Source organism: Microcaecilia unicolor, chromosome 3, assembly GCF_901765095.1.
Source record: "Microcaecilia unicolor chromosome 3, aMicUni1.1, whole genome shotgun sequence".
NCBI classification, from domain to species: Eukaryota; Metazoa; Chordata; class Amphibia; order Gymnophiona; family Siphonopidae; genus Microcaecilia; species Microcaecilia unicolor.
In genome coordinates this window covers 487,301,528-487,322,860 of record NC_044033.1, presented here as the reverse complement: position 1 = coordinate 487,322,860, position 21,333 = coordinate 487,301,528, and the positions used below count along the sequence as shown (strand labels likewise).

General features: G+C 45.5%; 1 protein-coding gene across 1 annotated transcript in view; it reads left to right on the top strand.

Moving 5' to 3' along the window:
• LCA5 (lebercilin LCA5) overlaps positions 1-21,333 on the top strand; it is a 124,309-nt gene that overhangs the window by 54,884 nt on the left and 48,092 nt on the right. Inside the window, exons 6-7 of the mRNA XM_030199065.1 lie at positions 598-694; positions 9,778-9,914. Coding sequence (XP_030054925.1) covers positions 598-694; positions 9,778-9,914 — 234 coding nt within the window. The remainder of the gene's footprint in view (positions 1-597; positions 695-9,777; positions 9,915-21,333) is intronic.

Sequence of the window (21,333 nt, the reverse complement as noted above, 5' to 3'; positions counted from 1 at the left end):
CTGATGGCATTCTATAAGTTGCAGTCATCATTTGGCAACATGCCCATGGCCTGCCCATTCTCTACCTTTGTGTATGCCCCTCGCTGTTATGCGCTAAGTGACTTTGGTGCATACATTATAGAACACAGCCTAGTACCTACATGTGTAACTGTCAGTTATTGGATGCATTTATTTTATTTATTTATTTAGATTTGCTCACACCTTTTTCAGTAGTAGCTCAAGGTGAGTTACAATCAGGTAGACTGGATATTTCTCTGTCCCAGGAGGGCTCACAATCTAAGTTTGTACCTGAGGCAATGGAGGGTTAAGTGACTTGCCCAAGATCACAAGGAGCAGCAGTGGGATTTGATGCACGTGTTATTATTTTGTAATGTACGCACCACTTGGCGCATAACATTATATTAGGTGCCAAGTTTTAAGAATTGTCTTTAGTGTTTTTGCCATAACCCAGTGTAGCAAGCAATGCTTATTTTGAACAAGAAGTATAAATGGCTGTGCATGCATTCTGGCCTATCTAGGCTGTAGATCATTTTGTGTGCATCAGTAAACATTAACATAATCTTGGAAATTTCTGTTTATCTATATTTTCATATCTAGGAAAAAGAAAAAGAGCTTGATGCAAAAAATATATATGCCTTTCGCATGTCAAAGCCATCCCCCAAAAAAGGAACAGATGTTACACCTAGGAAAAAAGGTGATTTTTTTTTTAACCTTGTCACTGCGAAAAGTGATTGCGATTCTGATAGCTAAAGAAATTTTTTGGCTTTTACTATAATTATTGCAAGACAAAATAAGTTGTCATTTGTTCAGATTTACCTTGACCAAGCTTCTTGATTTTCAGTCATGCCATGGCAAGTGCTGCAGAATTCGATAGTACCTGTAGAATCATAGAAAACCAGCAGTTTTGTCCCACTGCTTATTGGTTGCCACATTCCTTCCCGTTACAGTCAGCCAACTCTAGGGTGCTACCCATTCTTGCCCTTTACTTGCCACCAAACTTATCCTGTATGACCCCTTCCCCTCTTCTGGACTCTCCCCATCTTTACCTCTGCCTGATCCTTCTAGTGGATGGTCAAACTCTGTCTTCACCGAGGACAAGCAGGCTGCTTGTTCTCACGATTGGGTCGTCGTCTGTGATGGCCCAGGAGACCAGCAACATTTTTCATAGCAAAAACAAAGAACTCTCCAAAACCTTCCGTCGCGCAGGCTGAACACACCGCGCATGCGCGAACGGCTTCCTGCCCACGACGCGAGCGTGCCCTCCTTAGTTTCTTTTGATCCGCGTCTTGAGTGACGCGTTTATTTTTTGACTGCGCTCAATTTCGCTTCCCTTTCCCTTTTTTCTTCTTTGTTGTAGTAGTTTTTTCACAAATAAGGGAAAAAACTACTTTGGTTTTTTTTTTTTTGTATTTTATTAGTTTTTTCTTCACCTCTTAAAGTTTCCTTCTTTTTTCGTTGCGGCCACCTTTTAGGCTGCTCGGCTGGGTCTTTTGTTCCTTTTTTGTGCCTTTTATTCGGCACGATCGAGTCCTTTAATTTCGCAGCTGCCGTTTTTCCATCCATGTCATCGAGGACTCCCAGCGGCTTCAAACGTTGTACTTGCTGCAACCGGACCATCTCAGGTACCAACCCCCATGCGTGGTATCTCCAGAGCCTTGGGCCCGAATACTTGCTTGTAAGCTGTGCTCTTTAATGAAAAAGTGGACCCAAGTGTCTTGGGAGGCTCAACGTGAAAGACTTTTTGCTGATTGGTCCGGTCCTTTGACGTCGGCATCGACATCGGTACCGAGGTCATCGGCGTCGACTTCAAGAGTGCAGGTAATGGCTGCCAAATGACCACATCGCGCTGGGAGCAGCAAGGCATCGAGTGGGTCTCCATGCATGGTACTGAGAGCTCTGGGGAGCCAAGGGATTTGGCACCCAAGAAGCGTTGGAGCCGAGAGGACCGCTCATCCTCTATACACGAGGTGCCGATGCGTCGATCTTCTGGCAGCTTGGTACCGTCTCTCGAGCCCCCTCAGATTCTGCCACCGGCCCCACAGCCTTTCCCGATGGAGGCTCTCGATGAGCGCATCAGGACCCTTCTTCCAGAGCTTCTGGAGGGATTGCTGCCCCAGTCTGCGTTGGTGCCAGGGGTGCTTGTGCCTTCTGCATCGACTGTGGAAGCGGCATCTGGGCCTTCACCTGTGGTGATGTCCCCGTCCTCCGTGCTACTTGCGGGATCAGCGTCGGCCGCCTCCTGGGTCAATTCCCCCTCGACGGTGGAGGAAGCTTCGCCGCAGTCCAGGCAGGTGTCGACTACTCGACATCCCCCTCGAGGTCGTCATTCCTTGACGTCGAGACAGGCTCGGGTTCGGACTGCTCTTAGAGAGCTTTTGTCTGATACCGATGATCAGAGCTCGTGGGAGGAAGAGGAATATCCCAGATACTTTCCTGAAGAACAGTCCAATGGGGTCCCCTCTGATCCTACTCCGCCTATTGAAAGAAGGATGTCTCCCCCTGAGAGTCTTTCTTTTTCCTCCTTTGTTCGGGAAATGTGTAAGGATATTCCCTTCCCTATGGAGGTTGTGGATGGGCCCAGGGCCGAGATGCTCGAGGTCTTGGACTATCCTCGGAGAGGAGGAGTGGCCTAGTGGTTAGGGTGGTGGACTTTGGTCCTGAGGAACTGAGTTCGATTCCCACTTCAGGCACAGGCAGCCCTTTGTGACTCTGGGCAAGTCACTTAACCCTCCATTGCCCCATGTAAGCCGCGTTGAGCCTGCCATGAGTGGGAAAGCCCGGAGTACAAATGTAACAAAAAAAAAATCCTTCTCCGCCCACAGATGTTGTAACGGCCCCCTTGCATAACACACTCAGGGAAGTTCTTATGTGAAACTGGTTGTTCTGTCTATCTAATCCAGTAGTCCCCAAAAATGCTGAGTCCCAGTACAGAGTCCATGGAGAACCAGTAATGGTGAAGGCCCAACTTCCTCGGTGGTGGACTCTGCTCTCAGAAGAGCCAAGAGTACTAGAGACTATGCCTCGGCACCCCCAGGCAGAGTCTAGGACCTTGGATTCTTTTGGGAGAAAGACGTATCAGGCCGCTATGCTCGCAGCCAAGATCCAAACATACCAGTTCTACATGAGCATCCACTTGCGGAACTTGGTGAGGCAACTGTCCAGTTTGGTTGAAGCACTTCCTCCAGATCTTGCCGAACCTTTTCACTAGGTGGTCAGGCAGCAGAAGGTGTGTCGCAAATTCCTGGCCAGGGGTACTTACGACACTTTTGATGTGACATCCCGAGTAGCTGCTCAAGGTATAGTGATGCGCAGACTCTCATGGCTGCGTTTCACTGACCTGGATAATAAGACCCAGCAGCGAATTGCTGATGTTCCTTGCCGGGGGGGGGGGGGATAATCTTTTTGGAGTAAAAGTACAGGACATGGTCGATCAGATCAAGAAGCACCATGATGCTATGGATTCTCTCTCCCACCGGGCATCTTCTGCTACCGCCTCCTCATCTAGGAGGTTTTTTGGAAGGAAGGTGAGTGCGCCCTATCCCTACAATAGGCATAGGTACACTCCTGCTTCTCGGCAGCCTGTCTAGGCTCAGTCCCAGCACGTTCGTTCCCGTCAACGGCGTGTGCCTAAGGCCCCTGCGTCTCCCCAGCAAAAGCAAGGGACGAGCTTTTGACTGGCTCCAGAGCAGCACAACCTCAGAAAAAGTGTCCGTGCCGGATGGCTTGCCAGTCGGAGGGAGTTTAATATTTTTTCACCAAAGGTGGCCTCTTATAACCTCCAACAGGTGGGTTTTTCAAATAGTTCGGTTAGGATACACTCTCAATCTGGAATCCATGCTTCCAAATTGTCCACCGGGAGCTCAATCCTTCAGCTCCCACCACAGGCAGGTACTTGCAGAGGAACTCTCCTCCCTTCTAAAGGCCAATGCGGCCGAACCTATTCCACCAGGGGAAGAAGGGCTGGGATTCTATTCCAGGTACTTCCTTGTGCAAATGAAAGCAGGTGGGATGCGTCCCATCTTAGACCTAAGGGCCCTGAACTAATTCCTAGTCCGAGAAAAGTTCAGGATGGTTTCCCTGGGCACCGTTCTTCCCATGATTCAAGAAAATGATTGGCTGTACTCTTCTGGACTTGAAGGATGCCTACACACATATATTGACACTCCCAGTTCACAGGAAGTACCTTCGATTTTGTTTGGGAACTCGGCACTTTCAGTACTGTTTACTGCCCTTTGGCCTGGCGTCTGCATCGCTACACAGACTGGGAAGTGCATGTGTTCCCTTATCGCGACGATTGGCTGGTGAAGAGCACCTCGGAGGCAGGCGCTCTACAGTCCATGCAGATGACTGTTCGAGTGCTAGAGCTACTGGGGTTTGTAATCAATTATCCTAAGTCCCACCTTGTCCAGGTTCAGAAATTGGAGTTCATTGGAACTCTGTTGGACACACGGATGTCTCAAGCTTATCTTCCCCAGGCAACGGCAGACAATCTCCTGGCCCTAGTATCCTTGGCTCGAGCGTCTCAACAGATCACAGCTCGGCAGATGTTAAGACTCTTAGGGCTTCCACAGTTCACTTGACTCCCATGGCACGCCTACATATGAGATCAGCTCAGCGGACCCTAGCCGCCCAGTGGTGCCAGGCCACAGGGGATCTAGAGGATGTGATCCATCTCTCCACCGACTTTTGTAGTTCCCTTCAGTGATGGACCATTCGATCCAATTTGACCTTGGGACGTCAATTCCAAATTCCTCAGCCACAAAAAGTGCTGACGACGGATGCATCCCTCCTGGGTTGGGGAGCTCATGAAGATGGACTTCACACTCAAGGAGCTTGGTCTTTTCAGGAAAAGGATCTTCAGATCAACCTCCTGGAATTACGAGCAATCTGGAACGCTCTCAAGGCTTTCAGAGATCGGCTATCCAATCAAATCATTCTAATTCAGACAGACAATCAGGTTGCTATGTATTACACCAACAAGCAGGGGGGCACCGGATCTTGTCCACTGTGTCAGGAAGCCGTCCAGATGTGGCTTTGGGCGCACCATCACGGCATGTTTCTCTAGGCCACCTATCTGGCAGGCGTAAACAACAGTCTGGCTGACAGTGGAGCAGGATCATGCAACCTTACGAGTGGTCGCTAAACATGGCCGTTGTACACAAGATCTTCCGAGAGTGAGGCACCCCCTCGGTGGATCTTTTTGCCACTCAAATCAATCACAAAGTCCCTCAAATCTGTTCCAGACTTCACGCCCATGACAGGCTAATGCCAGATGCCTTTCTCCTATATTGGGGACAGGCCTTCTGTATGCTTATCCTTCCATACCTCTAGTAGGGAAGACTTTGCTGAAACTCAAGCAAGACCGTGGAACCATGATTCTGATTGTTCCCTTTTGGCCCCATCAGATATGGTTCCCTCTTCTTCTGGAGTTGTCCTCCGAAGAGCCGTGGAGATTGGAGTGTTTTCCGACCCTCATCACCCAGAACGAGGGATCGCTCCTACATCCCAACCTCCAGTCTCTGGCTCTCACAGCCTGGATGTTGAGAGCTTAGAAATTGCTTCCTTGGGCCTTTCAAAAGGTGTCTCCCGAGTCTTGATTGCTTCCAGGAAAGATTCCACGAAAAGGTGTTATTCTTTCAAATGGAGGAGGTTGCCGTCTGGTGTGACAGCAAGGCCCTAGATCCTTTTTCTTGTCCTACATGGACCCTGCTTGAATACCTTCTACACTTATCAGAGTCTGGTCTCAAGACCAACTCCGTAAGGGTTCACCTTAGTGCAATTAGTGCTTATCATCAACTTGTAGAGGGTAAGCCTATCTCTGGACAGCCTTTAGTTCGCTTCGTGAGAGGTTTGCTTTTGTCAAAGCCCCCGGTCAAACCTCCACCAGTGTCATGGGATCTCAACGTCATTCTCACCCAGCTGATGAAAGCTCCTTTTGAGCCACTGAATTCCTGCCATCTGAAGTACTTGACCTGGAAGGTCATTTTCTTGGTGACTGTTACTTCAGCTCATAGAATCAGTGAGCTCCAAGCACTGGTAGTGCATGCACCTTATATCAAGTTTCATCATAACAGAGTAGTCCTCCGCACTCACCCTAAGTTCTTGCCGAAGGTGGTGTCGGAGTTCCATCTGAACCAGTCAATTGTCTTGCCAACATTTTTCCCCGTCCACATACCCGCCCTGATGAGGACAAGTTGCACACCTTGGACTGTAAGAGAGCATTGGCCTTTTACTTGGAGCGGACAAAGCCCTATAGATAGTCCGCCCAGCTGTTTGTTTCTTTCAATCCCAACAGGAGAGGAGTCGCCATCAGAAAATGCACAATCTCCAATTGGCTAGCAGATTGCATTTCCTTCACTTATTCCCAAGCTGGGTTGATTCTAAAGGGCCTTGTCACCGCTCACAATGTCAGAGCCATGGCTGCGTCAGTGTCTCACTTAAAGTAAGCTTCTATTGAAGAGATTTGCAAGGCTGCAACATGGTCATCAGTCCACACATTCACATCTCGCTACTGTCTTCAGCAGGATACCTGACGCAACAGTCGGTTTGGGCAGTCGGTGCTGCAAAATCTGTTTGGAGTTTAGAATCCAACTCCACCCTCCTAGGCCCATTTTTGTTCTGTTCCAGGCTGCACTCTCACTTTGTTGTGTTTAGTTTCAGGTCAATCTGTGTTATGTCCTCACCGTTGCAAGCCGCAATTGACCAATGTTCTTTGTTTTGAGTGAGCCTGGATGCTATGGATACCCCAATCATGAGAACAAGCAGCCTGCTTGTCCTCGGAGAAAGTGAAGATACATACCTGTAGCAGGTATTCTCCGAGGACAACAGGCTGATTGTTCTCACAAACCCACCCTCCTCCCCTTTGGAGTTGTTCCAGTTTTCTGTTTTGCTTTTTATTAAACTAAGGAGGGCACGCTCGCGTCGTGGGCGGAAAGCCGTTTGCGCATGTGCGGTGTGTTCGGCCTGCGCGTTGGAGCGTTCTGGAGAGTTCTTTGTTTTTGCTATGAAAAATTATGCCGATCTCCTGGGCCGTCGCGGACAACAACCCAATCGTGAGAACAAGCAGCCTGCTGTCCTCGGAGAATACCTGCTACAGGTATGTATCTTCACTTTCTCTCTCTTCCATCATATCCTCTCACAATTCACTATATATACAATTGATTTTCCAGACTACCATTACCCAGATGTCCTTTCCCATCTCTCTGCTCCTTCATCCTTGTACTACCTCACATACAGTTTGCAGATGCTGTATAGCTGTTAGAAATGGGAGGGATGCCTTAAGGAGAGTATGGAATCTGGAGTATTATTTGTATGTGCAGGAATGGCCTCTCTTCTTAAATTGCTTGCAGCATATGCTCCTAAACCTATGTACTAAGTTTGTTCAAGCTTGTTGGAGATGATCCACTGGGCAGGATTTGAACTTATTATTCCTGGGGGGGGGGGGGGATTCTGTGCAAAACTGTTCAAAATTCTGTACACAATTTGTTTTTTAATTCTTCATTCTTTTTTTTAATAGAATTCCCCCATCTTAAAGATCTGGCTCCTCATTGCCTCATTGTGCCTCAGCACAAACATCCCTAACTTCCTCCTGGCTTAGGTTTGAGACCCCTCAGCAGTCTGTCTCCAACTAGCTTGAACCTATTCCCTAGGCTTCATTTCCCTTCCCTGTACCCTTGGGCAGGTGCAGCCTCAGTATTCTCTGCTCCCTTTCCAGCATGGACATTCTCCAGCTTTCTTTCTCCTAGTCTTCTTTCCCCTCTTTCTAAAATCCCTCTCCCAAGTACACACATCCCTATAGCTCTCTCTAAGCCCCCCCCCTCCATACAGACACCCTTAACTCTCTTTCCCATGTCTCCCCCCCCCCCCCCAGCACACACACACTTATAGCTTTCTTTCTGTAAGCATTATTCTTCCCCATCACACACACAGCCATAGCATACTCTCAGCTTCCCACCCCCCACACACTTACACATACAGTTGTACCTATCGTCTACGCCAATGTTTCCCAAGTCCAGTCCTGGAATACCCCTTGTCAGTCAGGTTTTCAGGATATTCACAACGAATATTCATGAAATTGATTTTCATACACTGCCTCCATTATATGCAAATCTCTTGCATTCATATTCATTGTGGATATCCTGAAAACCTGACTGGCAAGGGATACTCCAGGACCGGAATTGGGAAACACTACTCTAAACATTCCCCATACTAATCAATTTCCAGGGGTCCAATGAGGTTTGTAGAAATCTTGACTTTCTGGTGCCCCAGCGTGCTATTGTAGAAAATGGATGTTGCCAGGGTGAGTACACTTTTAGGTGAGGTAGAAGCCTTGACATGAGGCTGGACTTCAAATAGGAAGGGGAAGGGAGGAGGGCAGTATACCAGTTGGGATCTACCAGCAGGGAGTAGGGAACTGTTTATTAGCCCTGGTGGCATTGTCAGGCATATTTAACCTCGCAGTGTTTCCTGAGGAAGTTAGCTACATTTCTTTAGGAGTAGTTAACTTTCTGAGAATACCACATCTTGCATGACTTACCAGAAATTGTGTTCTTTATACATAGTAATGAACTGATTTGCAAGCAATGCAGCTAATTATTTTATTTGTATTTAGATGAATTTTTTAAAATATAGGTTGTATTAACTACAGGTAGTGGTTGCTATTCTGCAATAACAGACAGAAACATAGTAGATGACGGCAGAGAAAGACCTGTATGGTCCATCCAGTCTGCCCAACAAGATAAACTCATATGTGCTACTTTACGTGTATACCTGACCTTAATTTGTATCTGCCATTTTCAGGGCACAGACCGTAGAAGTCTGCCTAGCACTAGCCCCGCCTCCCACCACCTTGTGCTGCTACCCAATCTCCACTAAGCTTCTGAGGATCCATTCCTTCTGAATAGGATTCCTTTATGTTTATCCCACGCATTTTTTAATTCCGTTATCGTTTTCATCTCCACCACCTCCCACGGGAGGGCATTCCAAGTATCCACCACTCTCTCCGTGAAAAAATACTTACTGACATTTTTCTTAAGTTTGCCCCCCTTCAGTCTCATTTCATGTCCTCTAGTTCTACCGCCTTCCCATCTCTGGAAAAGGTTTGTTTGCAGATTAATACCTTTCAAATATTTGAACGTCTGAATCATATCACCCGTTTCTCCTTTCCTCCAGGGTATACATGTTACAACGATTGCTTACATTCAGGTCATCAAGTCTCTCCTCATACGTCTTGTAATGCAAATCCCATACCATTTTTGTAGCTTTTCTTTGCACAGAAAATATCAAATTGGCTTGTTCAGTGTCCCCAGTTATTCCTGGTCATACTGAAGGTACTACCCAGCTATTTGACATATAGCCTTACTGTCTCTCCATACCTAGGACAGATTTTGTTGCTATGTTGTGTACCATATTAGGAAGATAAACATGTAATATCCTCCCACACAGTTCATCCATATCATACTTCCCTTCCTTTTTCTAGCCAGAATGCTCTGTTATAATTTACATAGCTAACTAGACTAGCATGGCCATGACTTTAACTTCCAGCCTTCCGGATCCCCCTGCACAGCCTGCCAGACCTGATTTCATGAACTACTGGGTTTCTGCTTAGAAAGTATCACATTTACAATAGGTTAATAGCACAATAAAGTTTTCTTGAGGGGAAACCAGCACAGTGAAGATGATAAAAGTAAAACTCCCTGGTATGAGTTAGTGACACTTTTTAGTCACATTGGCTGCTTGCTTGGTTCATGTATTGGTCGTATTATAATTTCATTACAGCTGCAAGTCAGAATGTGACTACAACAAGTGTACAGACTAATGAGTACATCTTGCCAGCAGAGTTTCTGTCATCACCATTGCCTCCATTTGCACTCAGTGTTGAAACAGAAGAAAAAGAACATGAGCAACTTAGAAAGGTAAGAAAGTTCTTTGAGTTATGTGTAGATACAGTTCTTTTGCTAACAAGTATTGTGTTAATTTAGTTCTTTCTCCTAGGAATTTTCCTTTTAAACATCGTCTTAGACGTCCCTGGTATAAAAATGTGGCCACTGTTTAATTTAGTTGTGTTCATAAAAGGGATGGGAGTGCTGTTGAACATTTCTAAAAAGTTTTTCTAGCTCTCTAATGATCAGTATCTGTAAACCTGGATGATGTAATGGGGCAATTTGACAAATTGAAGAGTAGCAATTTGTCTGGACTGGATGGTATACATCTCAGAGTACTAATAGAATTGAAAAGTGAACTTGCAGAGCTATTGTTAGTAATATGTAATTTAACTTTAAAATCAAGCACGATACCAGAAGATTTGAGGGTGGCCAATGTAGTAACATCCGTTTTTAAAAAGGGTTCCAGAGGTGAGCCTGACATCAGTGCCGAGCAAAATGATAGAGACTGTTATAAAATTATAGAGTATAAACATAAGCATGGGTTAATGAGACAAAGCCAACGTGGATTTAGTCCAGTGAAATCTTGCCTCACTAATCTACTACATTTCTTTGAAGGGTGGATAAAGGTGAGCCGGTCAATATTGTGTGTCTGGATTTTCAAAAGGCTTTTGATAGCGGCATATTATCAAAGCACTTAGGGCTCCTTTTACAAAGCCATGCTAGCGATTCCTGCGTGGCAAGTGAGAGCCCATTCAATTCCTGTGGTCTTCCTCTCATTTAAAGTGCAGGAATCGCTAGCGTGGTTATGTAAAAGAAGCCCTTAGACTTACAAATTTCCATAGGTTACTATGCAACGTTTAAGCCTAAGTGCATTGAAAATGAGCCCCAAAGTTCCTCATGAAAGACTACTGAGGAAATTAGAAAGTCATGGGATATGAGATAATATCCTATTGTACATTAAAAACTGGTTAAAAGATAGAAAACAGAGAGTAGGGTTAAATGGTCAGTATTCTTAAAGGAGAAGGGTAGATAGTGGGGCTCCACAGAGGTATGTGCTGGGACTGCTGCTTTTTAACTTATAAATAATCTGGAGATGAGAATAACTAGTGAGGTAATTAAATTTGGTGACTGGACAAAGTTATTCAAAGTTGTTAAATCGCAAGAGGACTGTGAAAAATTGCAAGAGGACCTTACGAGACTGGAAGACAGGGTATCCAAATGGAAGGTAATGTTTAATGTGAGCAAGCGTAAAGTGATGCACGGGGGAAAGAGGAACCCAAACTATATACCTACATAATGCAATGTTTCACATTGGGAGTCACCGCCCTGGAAAAAGATCTAGGTGTCATGGTGCCAAACGTAAATCGTGCCAAACGAATCTCATTGAATTCTTTGACTGGGTGACCTGAGAATTGAATCATGGACATGCTGTAGACGTAATCTGCTTAGATTTCAGCAAAGCTTTTGACACGGTTCCACGCAGGAGGCTCTTGAATAAACTATACAGGCTGAAGATTGGACCCGAAGTGGTGAACTGGATTAGGAACTGGTTGACGGACAGACGCCAGAGGGTGGTGGTAAATGGAATTCGATCGGATGAGGGAAAGGTGAGCAGTGGAGTTCCTCAGGGATAGGTGCCGGGGCCGATTCTGTTCAATATATTTGTGAGTGACATTGCCGAAGGGTTAGAAGTATCTGCGGAAGCTAGAAGAATGGTCTAACGTTTGGCAATTAAAATTCAATGCGAAGAAATACAAAGTGATGCACTTAGGGAGTAGAGATCCACGGGAGACGTATGTGTTAGGTGGTGAGAGTCTGATATATACAGACAGGGAGAGAGCCCTTGGGTTGATAGTATTTGAGGATCTGAAGGCAACGAAACAGTGTGTCAAGGCGGTGGCCATAGCTAGAAGGTTGCTGGGCTGTATAGAGAGAGGTGTGACCAGCAGGAGAAGGGAAGTGTTGATGCCCCTGTATAGGTCGTTGGTGAGGCCCCACTTGGAGTATTGTGTTCAGTTTTGGAGGCCATATCTGGCTAAGGATGTAAAAAGAATAGAAGCAGTGTAAAGAAAAGCTACAAAAATGGTATGGGATCTGCGTTACAAGACGTGTGAGGAGAGACTTGATGACCTGAATATGTATACCCTGGAGGAAAGGAGAAACAGGGGTGATATGATACAGACATTCAAATATTTGAACGGTATTAATCCGCAAATGAACCTGTTCCGGAGATGGGAAGGCGGTAGAACTAGAGGACACGAAATGAGATTGAAGGGGGGCAGACTCAAGAAAAATGTCAGGAAGTATTTTTTCACGGAGAGAGTGGTGAGTGCATGGAATGCCCTCCCGCGGGAGGTGGTGGAGATGAAAACGGTGACGGAATTCAAAAATGCGTGGGATAAACATAAAGGAATCCTGCTCAGAAGGAATGGATCCTGAGAAGCTTAGCGGAGATTGGGTGGCAGAGCCGGTGGGGGGAGGCAGGGCTAGTGCTGGGCAGACTTCTACGGTCTGTGCCCTGAAAATGGCAGATACAAATCAAATTCAGGTATACACATAAAGTAGCACATATGAGTTTATCTTGTTGGGCAGACTGGGTGGGACCGTACAGGTCTTTCTCTGTCGTCATCTACTATGTTACTATGATGATAATTGAAACCCTCTGCCTATTGTGCATTGGCGGCTAAGAAAGCAAATAGAATGTTAGGAATTATTAGGAAAGGAATGGAAAACAAAAATGAGAATGTTGTAATCTTGTTGCTCCATGGTGCAACCACTTTGAATACTGTGCAGTTCTGAACACCACATCTCAAAAAAGATATAGCAGAATAAGAAAAGGTACAGAGAAGGATGATGAAAATGATAGAGGGGGTGGAATGACTTCCCTCTGAGAAAAGGCTAAAGCAGCTAGGGCTCCTTAGCTTGGAGAAGAGACAGAGTGGAGGAGTGACCTAGTGGTTAGAGTGGTGGACTTTGGTCCTGGGGAACTGGGTTCAATTCCCACTGCAGGCACAGGCAGTTCCTTGTGACTCTGGGCAAGTCACTTAACCCTCCATTGCCCCAGGTACAAATAAGTACCTGTATATAATATGTAAGCCACATTGAACCTGCTATGAGTGGGAAAGCACGGGTACAAATGTAACAAAAAAATAAAATAGAAGTCTATAAAATACTGAGTGGAGTGGAACAGGTAGACATGAATTGCTTGTTTACTTTTTCCAAGAATAAGCTACTAAGTGGTAAATTTAAAACGAATCGGAGAAAATGTTTCTTCACTCAACGTGTAATTAAACTCTGGAATTCGTTGCCAGAGAACGTGGTAAAATCAGTTAGCTTAGCAGGGTTTTAAAAAAGGTTTGGATAATTTCCTAAAAGAAAAATCTTAAAGCATTATTAAGATGGATTTGGGAAAATCCAATGCTTATTTTAAAGGTAAGCAGCATGAGCACATAAGCACCGCCATAGTGGGAAAAGACCAATGGTCCATCAAGCCCAGCATCCTGTCTCCGTCAGTGGCCAATCCAGGCTTCAAGAAACCGGCAAATCCCCCCCCCCCCCCCCCCGAAAAAAAATGTAATAATGTTCAATGGACTTTTCCTTCAGGAATCTGTCCAAACCCCCATTAAACTCCGTAAGGCCAGCTGCTGTCACTATAGTCTCTGGCAATGAGTTCCAGAGTCCAACTACACTATGAGTAAAGAAAAACTTTCTCCTATTTGTTTTAAATCTGCCATATTTAGCTTCATCTTGTGTCCCCTGGTTCTACTATTGTTTGAAAGTGTAAACAAATGCTTCACATCTGTCCGCTCTACTCCGCTCATTATCTTGTAGACTTCTATCATATCACCCCTCAGCCGCCTCTTCTCCAAACTGAAGAGCCCTAATCTTCTTAGCCTTTCCTCATAGGGAAGTCCTCCCATCCCTTTTACCATTTTTGTCGCCCTTCTCTGCACCTTCTCCAATTCCTTTATATCTTTTTTTTGAGGTGCGGCAACCAGAAGTGAGCACAATATTCGAGGTGCGGTCGCACCATGGAGCGATACAACGGCATTATAACATCCTTGTGTTTGTTTTCCATCCCTTTCCTAATAATACTCAATATTCTGTGCGCTTTCTTAGCCGCCGCAGCACACTGAGCAGAAGTTTTCAATGACTTATCAACGATGACTCCCAGATCCCTTTCTAGGTCTGTGACTCCTAACGCGGAACCTTGCATGACATAGGTGTAATTCAGGTTCCTCTTACGCACATGCATCACTTTGCACTTGTCAACATTGAACTTCATCTGCCACTTGGATGCCCAATCCCCCAGTCTCGCGAGGTCCTCCTGTAATCTTTCACACTCCTCCTGCGACTTGACGACCCTGAATAACTTTGTGTCATCTACGAATTTAATTACCTCACTAGTTACTCCCATCTCTAGGTCATTTATAAATGTTAAAAAGCAACGGTCCCAGCACAGACCCCTGAGGGACCCCACTAACTACCCTTCTCCATTGAGAATACTGACCATTCAATCCTACTCTCTGCTTCCTATCCTTCAACCAGCTCTTAATCCATAGTAATATCCTACCTCCGATCCCATGACTCTCCAGTTTCCTCTGGAGTCTTTCATGAGGCACTTTGTCAAATGCCTTCTGAAAATCCAGATACACAATATCCACTGGCTCCCCATTGTCCTCATGTTTGTTCACCCCCTCAAAAAAATGCAGTAGATTGGTGAGGCAAGACTTCCCTTCACTAAATCCGTGCTGACTTTGTTTCATGAGCCCATGTTTTTGTATGTGCTCTGTAATTTTATTCTTAATAATAGCCTCTACCATTTTGCCCGTTACCGACGTCAGACTCACTGGTCTATAATTTCCCGGATCTCCTCTGGAACCTTTTTAAAAAATCGGCATAACATTGGCTACCCTCCAGTCTTCAAGTACAACACCTGATTTTAGAGATAGATTGCATATTACTAACAGTAGCTCTACAGGGTCATTTGTCAGTTCTATTAATACTCTGGGATGAATACCATCTGGTCCTGGTGATTTACTACTCTTCAGTTTGCAGAACTGACCCATTACATCCTCCAAGTTTACAGAGAATTTGTTTAGTTTCTCTGACTTGCCTGCTTCAAATACCCTTTCCGGCACCGGTGTCCCTCCCAAATCCTCCTCGGTGAATACCGAAGCAAAGAATTCATTTAATTTCTCCGCTATGGCTTTGTCTTCCTTGATCGCCCCTTTAACACCACTTTCGTCCAGCGGCCCAACCGATTCTTTAGCCGGCTTCCTGCTTTTAATGTATCTAAAAAAAAGTTTACTATGTATTTTCGCTTCTAACGCTAACTTTTTTTTCAAAGTCCTTTTTTGCCCTCCTTATCTCCGCTTTGCATTTGGCTTGGCATTCATTATGTTTTATCTTATTATTTTCAGTTGGTTCTCTTCTCCATTTTCTGAAGAATTGTTTTTTTGGCTCTAATGGCTTCCTTTACCATACTGTTTAGCCACGCTGGCTGACGTTTGGTCTTTTTTCCTCTTTTTCTAATACGCGGAATATATTTGTCCTGTACCTCTAGGATGGTGTTTTTGAACAGCATCCACGCCTGATGCAAGTTTTTTTACCCTGTGAGCTGCTCCTTTTAGTCTTTTTTTTTTTTTTCACCGTTTTTCTCATTTTATCCTAATCTCCTTTTCTAAAGTTAAACACTAGTGTATTTGATTTCCTAAGTTCACTTACATCAATGCCAATATCAAAACTGATCATATTATGATCACTGTTATCAAGTGGCCCTCGCACCGTGACCCCCCACACCAGATGATGAGCTACACTAAGAACTAAGTCTAGTATTTTTCCTTCTCTTGTCGGCTCCTGAACCAGCTGTTCCATGAAGCTGTCCTTGATTTCATCAAGAAATTTTATCTTCCTGGCGTGTACCCAAGTGTTTTTCGTGATACATAGCTCACGGTTTTGTTTGTTTCCATAAGTTCATCCCATTAAATTCCCAGCCTCCAGAGGACTAGAGGTCTACTCTGCACCAACCATAGGTGCCACCTCTCTGGCGCCCTGATGCTCAAAACTCCGGCGCTATTCCGAATAGCACTGTAAAAATACCATCAGAACAGCACAGAAGAACAATGCTCTAATGCTCAATGCTAATGAGATGCAAATATAGGTGCGCTCGTAGCGTTGAGCATTAGGGAGTTTGGCGGGAGGATTGTGCGTTGGCGCAGGAGAAATGTGCTTGGCACATGCGTTGCAAACCATACGAGGAGAGGTTTGCTGACCTGATCATGTATACCTTGGAGGAAAGGAGAAACTTGGATGACATGATACAGACATTCAAATATTTGAAAGGTATTAATCCGCAAACAAACCTTTTCTGGAGACGGCGAGGCGGTAGAACTAGAAGACATGAATTGAGGAGTAATGTCAGGAAGTATTTTTTAACGGAAAGGGTGGTAGATATGTGGAATGCCCTCCTGCAGGAGGTGTTGGAGATGAAAACGGTAATGGAATTCAAACATGCGTGGGATAAACACAAAGGAATCCTGTTTTGAAAGAATGGATCTACAGAATCTTAGTGGAGATTGGGTGGCAACGCCAGTAATTGGGAAGCAAAACATGTCCTGGGCAAACTTCTACGGTATATGCCCTGATCATAACTGAACAGATATGGATGGGCTGGAGTGTAAATTTTAAAGGGCTTCGATGTTAGCTTCAGAACTTTTAGTACAAGAACAGTGCTGGGCAGACTTCTACAGTCTGTGCCCTGAGAATGGCAAGGACAAATCAAACTCGGGTACACATATAAAGTATCACATACCATGTAAAATGAGTTTATCTTGTTGGGCAGACTGAATGGAAAGTTCAGGTCTTTATTTGCCATCATCATTTACTATGTTATTATGACTGGGCTTCCAAGATGGTATTTTTGAATAACGTCCAGGACTGATTTAGTGTCCTAACCTTTGCAGCCAATCCTTTTAGTTTCTTGTTAACCATTTTTCTCATTTTATTATAGTCCCCCTTTCGTAAATTAAATGCAGCTACATTAGATTTCTTTGCGGGTTCATCCCAGATAGTAGCTCAAACTTGATCATGTTATAATCACTTTCCCAGGGGAGATCACGTGATGCAGTGAGAGCACCGGTTGCATTGTAGCTGTGCTCCTGAGCCCCCCGCTCCTTTTGGCAATAATTTTGGCAAATTTGAGCCTTCAAACGACGGGGAAATACTGCTTTCGACTGTGGAGGAGTGGTTGATACAAGTGGGGCTCCAGATGCCATCAGGCGCCACACGCAAGACCTTAAAAGCCGAAAAAGAGAAAACCGCGCTGCTTATCGCGGCTGCAAAGATGGCGGTTGATATGGTGGGAACTCAATCGGAGTTCACAGAAAAGCAGCTGGAGCAGATATCGGCGGCGGTTGGGCTGGCTCTGGAGCCGAGATTGGAGGCGCTAGCGGGTAAATTTGACAAAATGGATATGCTCATCTCAGAACTTACCAACCGAACGCTGGAACTGGAGAGTCGAGTTTCAGCTGTGGAAGACTCGTGGAACGCATCTGGGCCCCGCTTGCAGGAAATGGCGCTCAAATTGCAGCAGCAAAGTGATAAGCTCGAGGACTTGGAGAATCGGGCACGTCGCTCTAATTTAAGGCTTGTGGGCTTCCCAGAGTCAGTGGTGGAGAGGAACCTGGGGCCCATCTTGGAAGCATGGCTAAAATAAGAATTTGCTCTGTCAGATAGCAATGGAGCGCTTTGCTTGGAACGAGCACATCTGGAGGCAGCACGCGGAACAGACTAAGCCACGTGTAGTTGACTAAGCTACGTGTAGTTATCATAAAAATCCATAACTATCTTCATATAGAAGAGATTCTGCGTGGCTTTAAGGAGAAAAGAGATTCCTTGAAATATGATGGGCAAAGAGTGCTGATTTTCCCGGATTACTCGGTGGGAATCCAGGAGAGAAGAAAGCGGTTTCATCCCCTGTGCGCTAAGCTGGCGGAGAAAAAGATTCGCTTTATGTTAGTCTACCCGACAGTGTTAACGATTCACAGAGGTGGCAGATGGAATGCATTTGACTCAATCAAGACAGCCTCAGAGTTTGTTAACAAGGTGGATGAGGAGAAGTCACACTTAACTTGAAAACACGAGGTGTGGTGCAGGGACATAGACTGTGGCGGAGGAGCAGCGATGGTGTGTCATCACTCTGCCACAGGTTTAAGACGCTTTTTGTAATGCATTGCTGGACAAGGTTTGACAAGTTAAAGTTGTCTTGTTATGATACTAGTATGAGGTAAATTGTTAAATTGAGGGGAGGGAGCGGGGGGCTCTTGCATGAATGTGATTTCTCAGATGGGCTCTGGCTCATCTCTGTTTTATAAGTTACAGGTGGGGGGGATGGATAAGGGGATGTGGGCTGGGGAGACATTTAGGTGGATGGGACAGAGATTGGGAATGGGGTGGGGAAGGTGGGAAGGGGGCATTGGTTGGGAGGGGTAACCAGAAGCAAGTGTTTGGGCATTAGGCAGAGGGAACAATCTCGTGAGTGGTACACAATGGATAGGATGTTTAGAGGCTGGGGGGAGGGCTGGGCCCCTAGTCTCGGTACAGGTATGAATGATTATTGTTATGGGGGGCATAAAATACGACCTCTACGTCATGTAGGATAATTTCATGGAATGTTGGGGGAATCTCCTCTGTGATAAAGAGAGAGAAAATCCTGACCCATCTGAATAGGCTTAAGGCTGATGTGGCCTGTCTCCAAGAGACAAGATTATCTGAGGAGGAACATAAAAAGCTACAAAGAATGTGGGTGGGGAGGGTAGAATGGGCTTCATCGGGAGAGCGTAGAGGGGGGGTAGCGATCTTATTTAGACGGTCTTTGGTGTACTCAGTGGAAAAAAATCTTCAAGATGACAAAGGTAGATATCTCTTGGTAAAGATATGTCTGCAAGGGAGGGAGATTTACTTGTTATCCCTTTACGGCCCTACCCCTCAGGTCCCAGGTTTTTTTTCCCATCTTTTAAAGGAACTGATCTCGTTCCAGGGTAAGCATTTAATAATAGCTGGTGATATGAATGCTTTGATGGATCCAACATTGGACTGCACGGGTAGTAGGAGTCTGGGGGCCAGGGGAGCGGGAGGGGTGGTGACTTTACCGACCTTCGCCTCCTCCTTGGGGTTAATGGATACCTGGCGATTGCTGCATCCAGAAGATAGGGACTACACCCACAGATCCAGGGCACATGGGACCTGGGCTAGACTTGATCATGTGTTTGTCTCGACCTCTCTTTTCCCTGAGGTTACGGAGGCGAAGATAGACCAGGTGGTGGTCTCTGACCATGCGCCGGTTTGGGTGGAGTTGGAGGCCCCGGAGGGTTGTCTGCCGGTGCGACAATGGAGATTTCCCAATTACTTAATTAAGGACCCTGAATTTAATAGATATCTGAAGGGGAAATGGGAGGATTTCTCTATTCACAATGGGCAACATAAGACAAACCCAAAGCTGTTTTGGTGCACAGCCAAAGCTGTTCCGAGAGGGGACATCATTCAATACACAGTCCTGAGGCGTAAAAAATTAGCGGCAAATATTTTAAACTTGTCTGGGCGTCTGCGGCGGGCCAAGCATGCATTGTTGGGGACACCTTCCCAAACTAATAAGGATAACTATTTGTCTCTGCAAGCGACACTCAATTTTCTGATACATGAACAAACAAAAAGGCAGGCAGTTTTTCAGAATTATAGGTTCCATAGATATGGGAACCAGCAAGGCGGTCTCTTGGCAAAATTAGTTAAATCTGGGAGGGATAGTAGGACAATAGCGGCCCTGAAAGATGACAAAGGGCAGGTCACTAATCAAACAAAGGACATTTTGAGGATATTCCAGGAGCATTTTCAGCAATTATATGCTCGTGGGAACTCCCCGAACAGAGCTGAAGTATCGGCATTCTTGGCGAAAACAGGGTTGGGAAAGTTTTCCACGGAGGTGCAGGATTTTTTGGATGCTCCCCTGCAGCCGAAGGAACTGCAGTTGGCAATTAATGGGTTGAAATTAAATTCTGCACCGGGTATGGATGGATTTTCTGGGGAATTCTATAAAGCGATGCAACTTCCCATAATGGGTCACTGTTGGATTATTATAATGCAGTACTGGATACTGGGGAGTTTCCCCAACACGAAAATACAGCCTTAATAGTAATGCTTCTAAAACCTGGAAAATGGCTGATGACCCTGAATCTTACAGACCTATTTCCCTCATCAATGTGGACATTAAGCTGTTGTCTAAGGTGATGGCAAACAGATTGATTAGGCATATTCCTGGGATGGTGTGTCAGGAGCAGGTGGGGTTCATTCCGAAGAGGCACTCTGTGTTACATGTACGCAGAATACTTTTGGCTATGGCTAGGAGCGCTGCTAAGGGGGATCCATTGATTTTGGCTAGTTTGGATGCTTCTAAGTCATTTGACCGTGTGTCATGAGAATATCTTTTTCAAGTATTAGAGTGGATGGAAGTGCCGAGGGGGTTTAGGAGATTTATACAAGTCTTATAACTGATGTGGGGGCTAGGATTGCTGTTAATAGGGGAAGATCTGAGCGGTTTTCTATATACAGAGGAACGCTGCAGGGGTGTCCTCTATCGCCTCTGCTGTTCGACCTCTCCCTAGAGCCTCTACTTAGACTTCTGAATGGCTCTAATGAGATTAAGGGGGTGGATCTGGGTTCTGAAACTGTTAAAATACTGGCTTATGCTGATGATATTATGATGGTTTTATCCGACCCACAGTCCTCGCTGGAGAGTGCCTTGTCCTTGATAAAGGAATATGGGGCTCTCTCAGGATTTTTATTAAATGTCCAAAAATCTTGTGCCCTGGCAATAGATACGACATTACAGCGCAGGTGGAGAGGGGACTTCCCTTTAAGGTGGGCAGAGGAGGAAGTGAGATATTTAGGAGTTCTCATCCCCAGAGATTTAGGGGTGCTATACTCCCGCAATGTTAAACCTCTGGTTGAGCTGACAAAACAGAAGTTGACACTCTGGCAGTCTTTGCCCTAGTCTTTGTGGGGGAGGATAGCCCTGTTTAATATGATGATTGCCCCTAAGTGGTTATATTTATTTCAGCAATTACCGCTATTCCTCAAAGGCAAAGAGGAGAAAGGTTTAAATAAGCTTCTACAACAGTATCTTTGGCAGGGCAAGAGACCTAGACTCCCGATGTCGACGCTTATCTCGCCTAGAGAGGGTGGTGGGATGGAATTGATCAGTATAAATCTCCTCTCTGTGGCTTGTGGAATGAGACACATCAATGACTGGTTTAGAGGCACATCTGAGTTTTCCCTGACTCCTATAGAGACATCGTGGTTTCCGGGCTGGCATTTTAGTTGCCTTCTACACAGGGGAAGAGGGATGCCAAAGCGGGCGCTCCAGCTTCATCCCGTGTTGTCGGCCCTTAGGGCT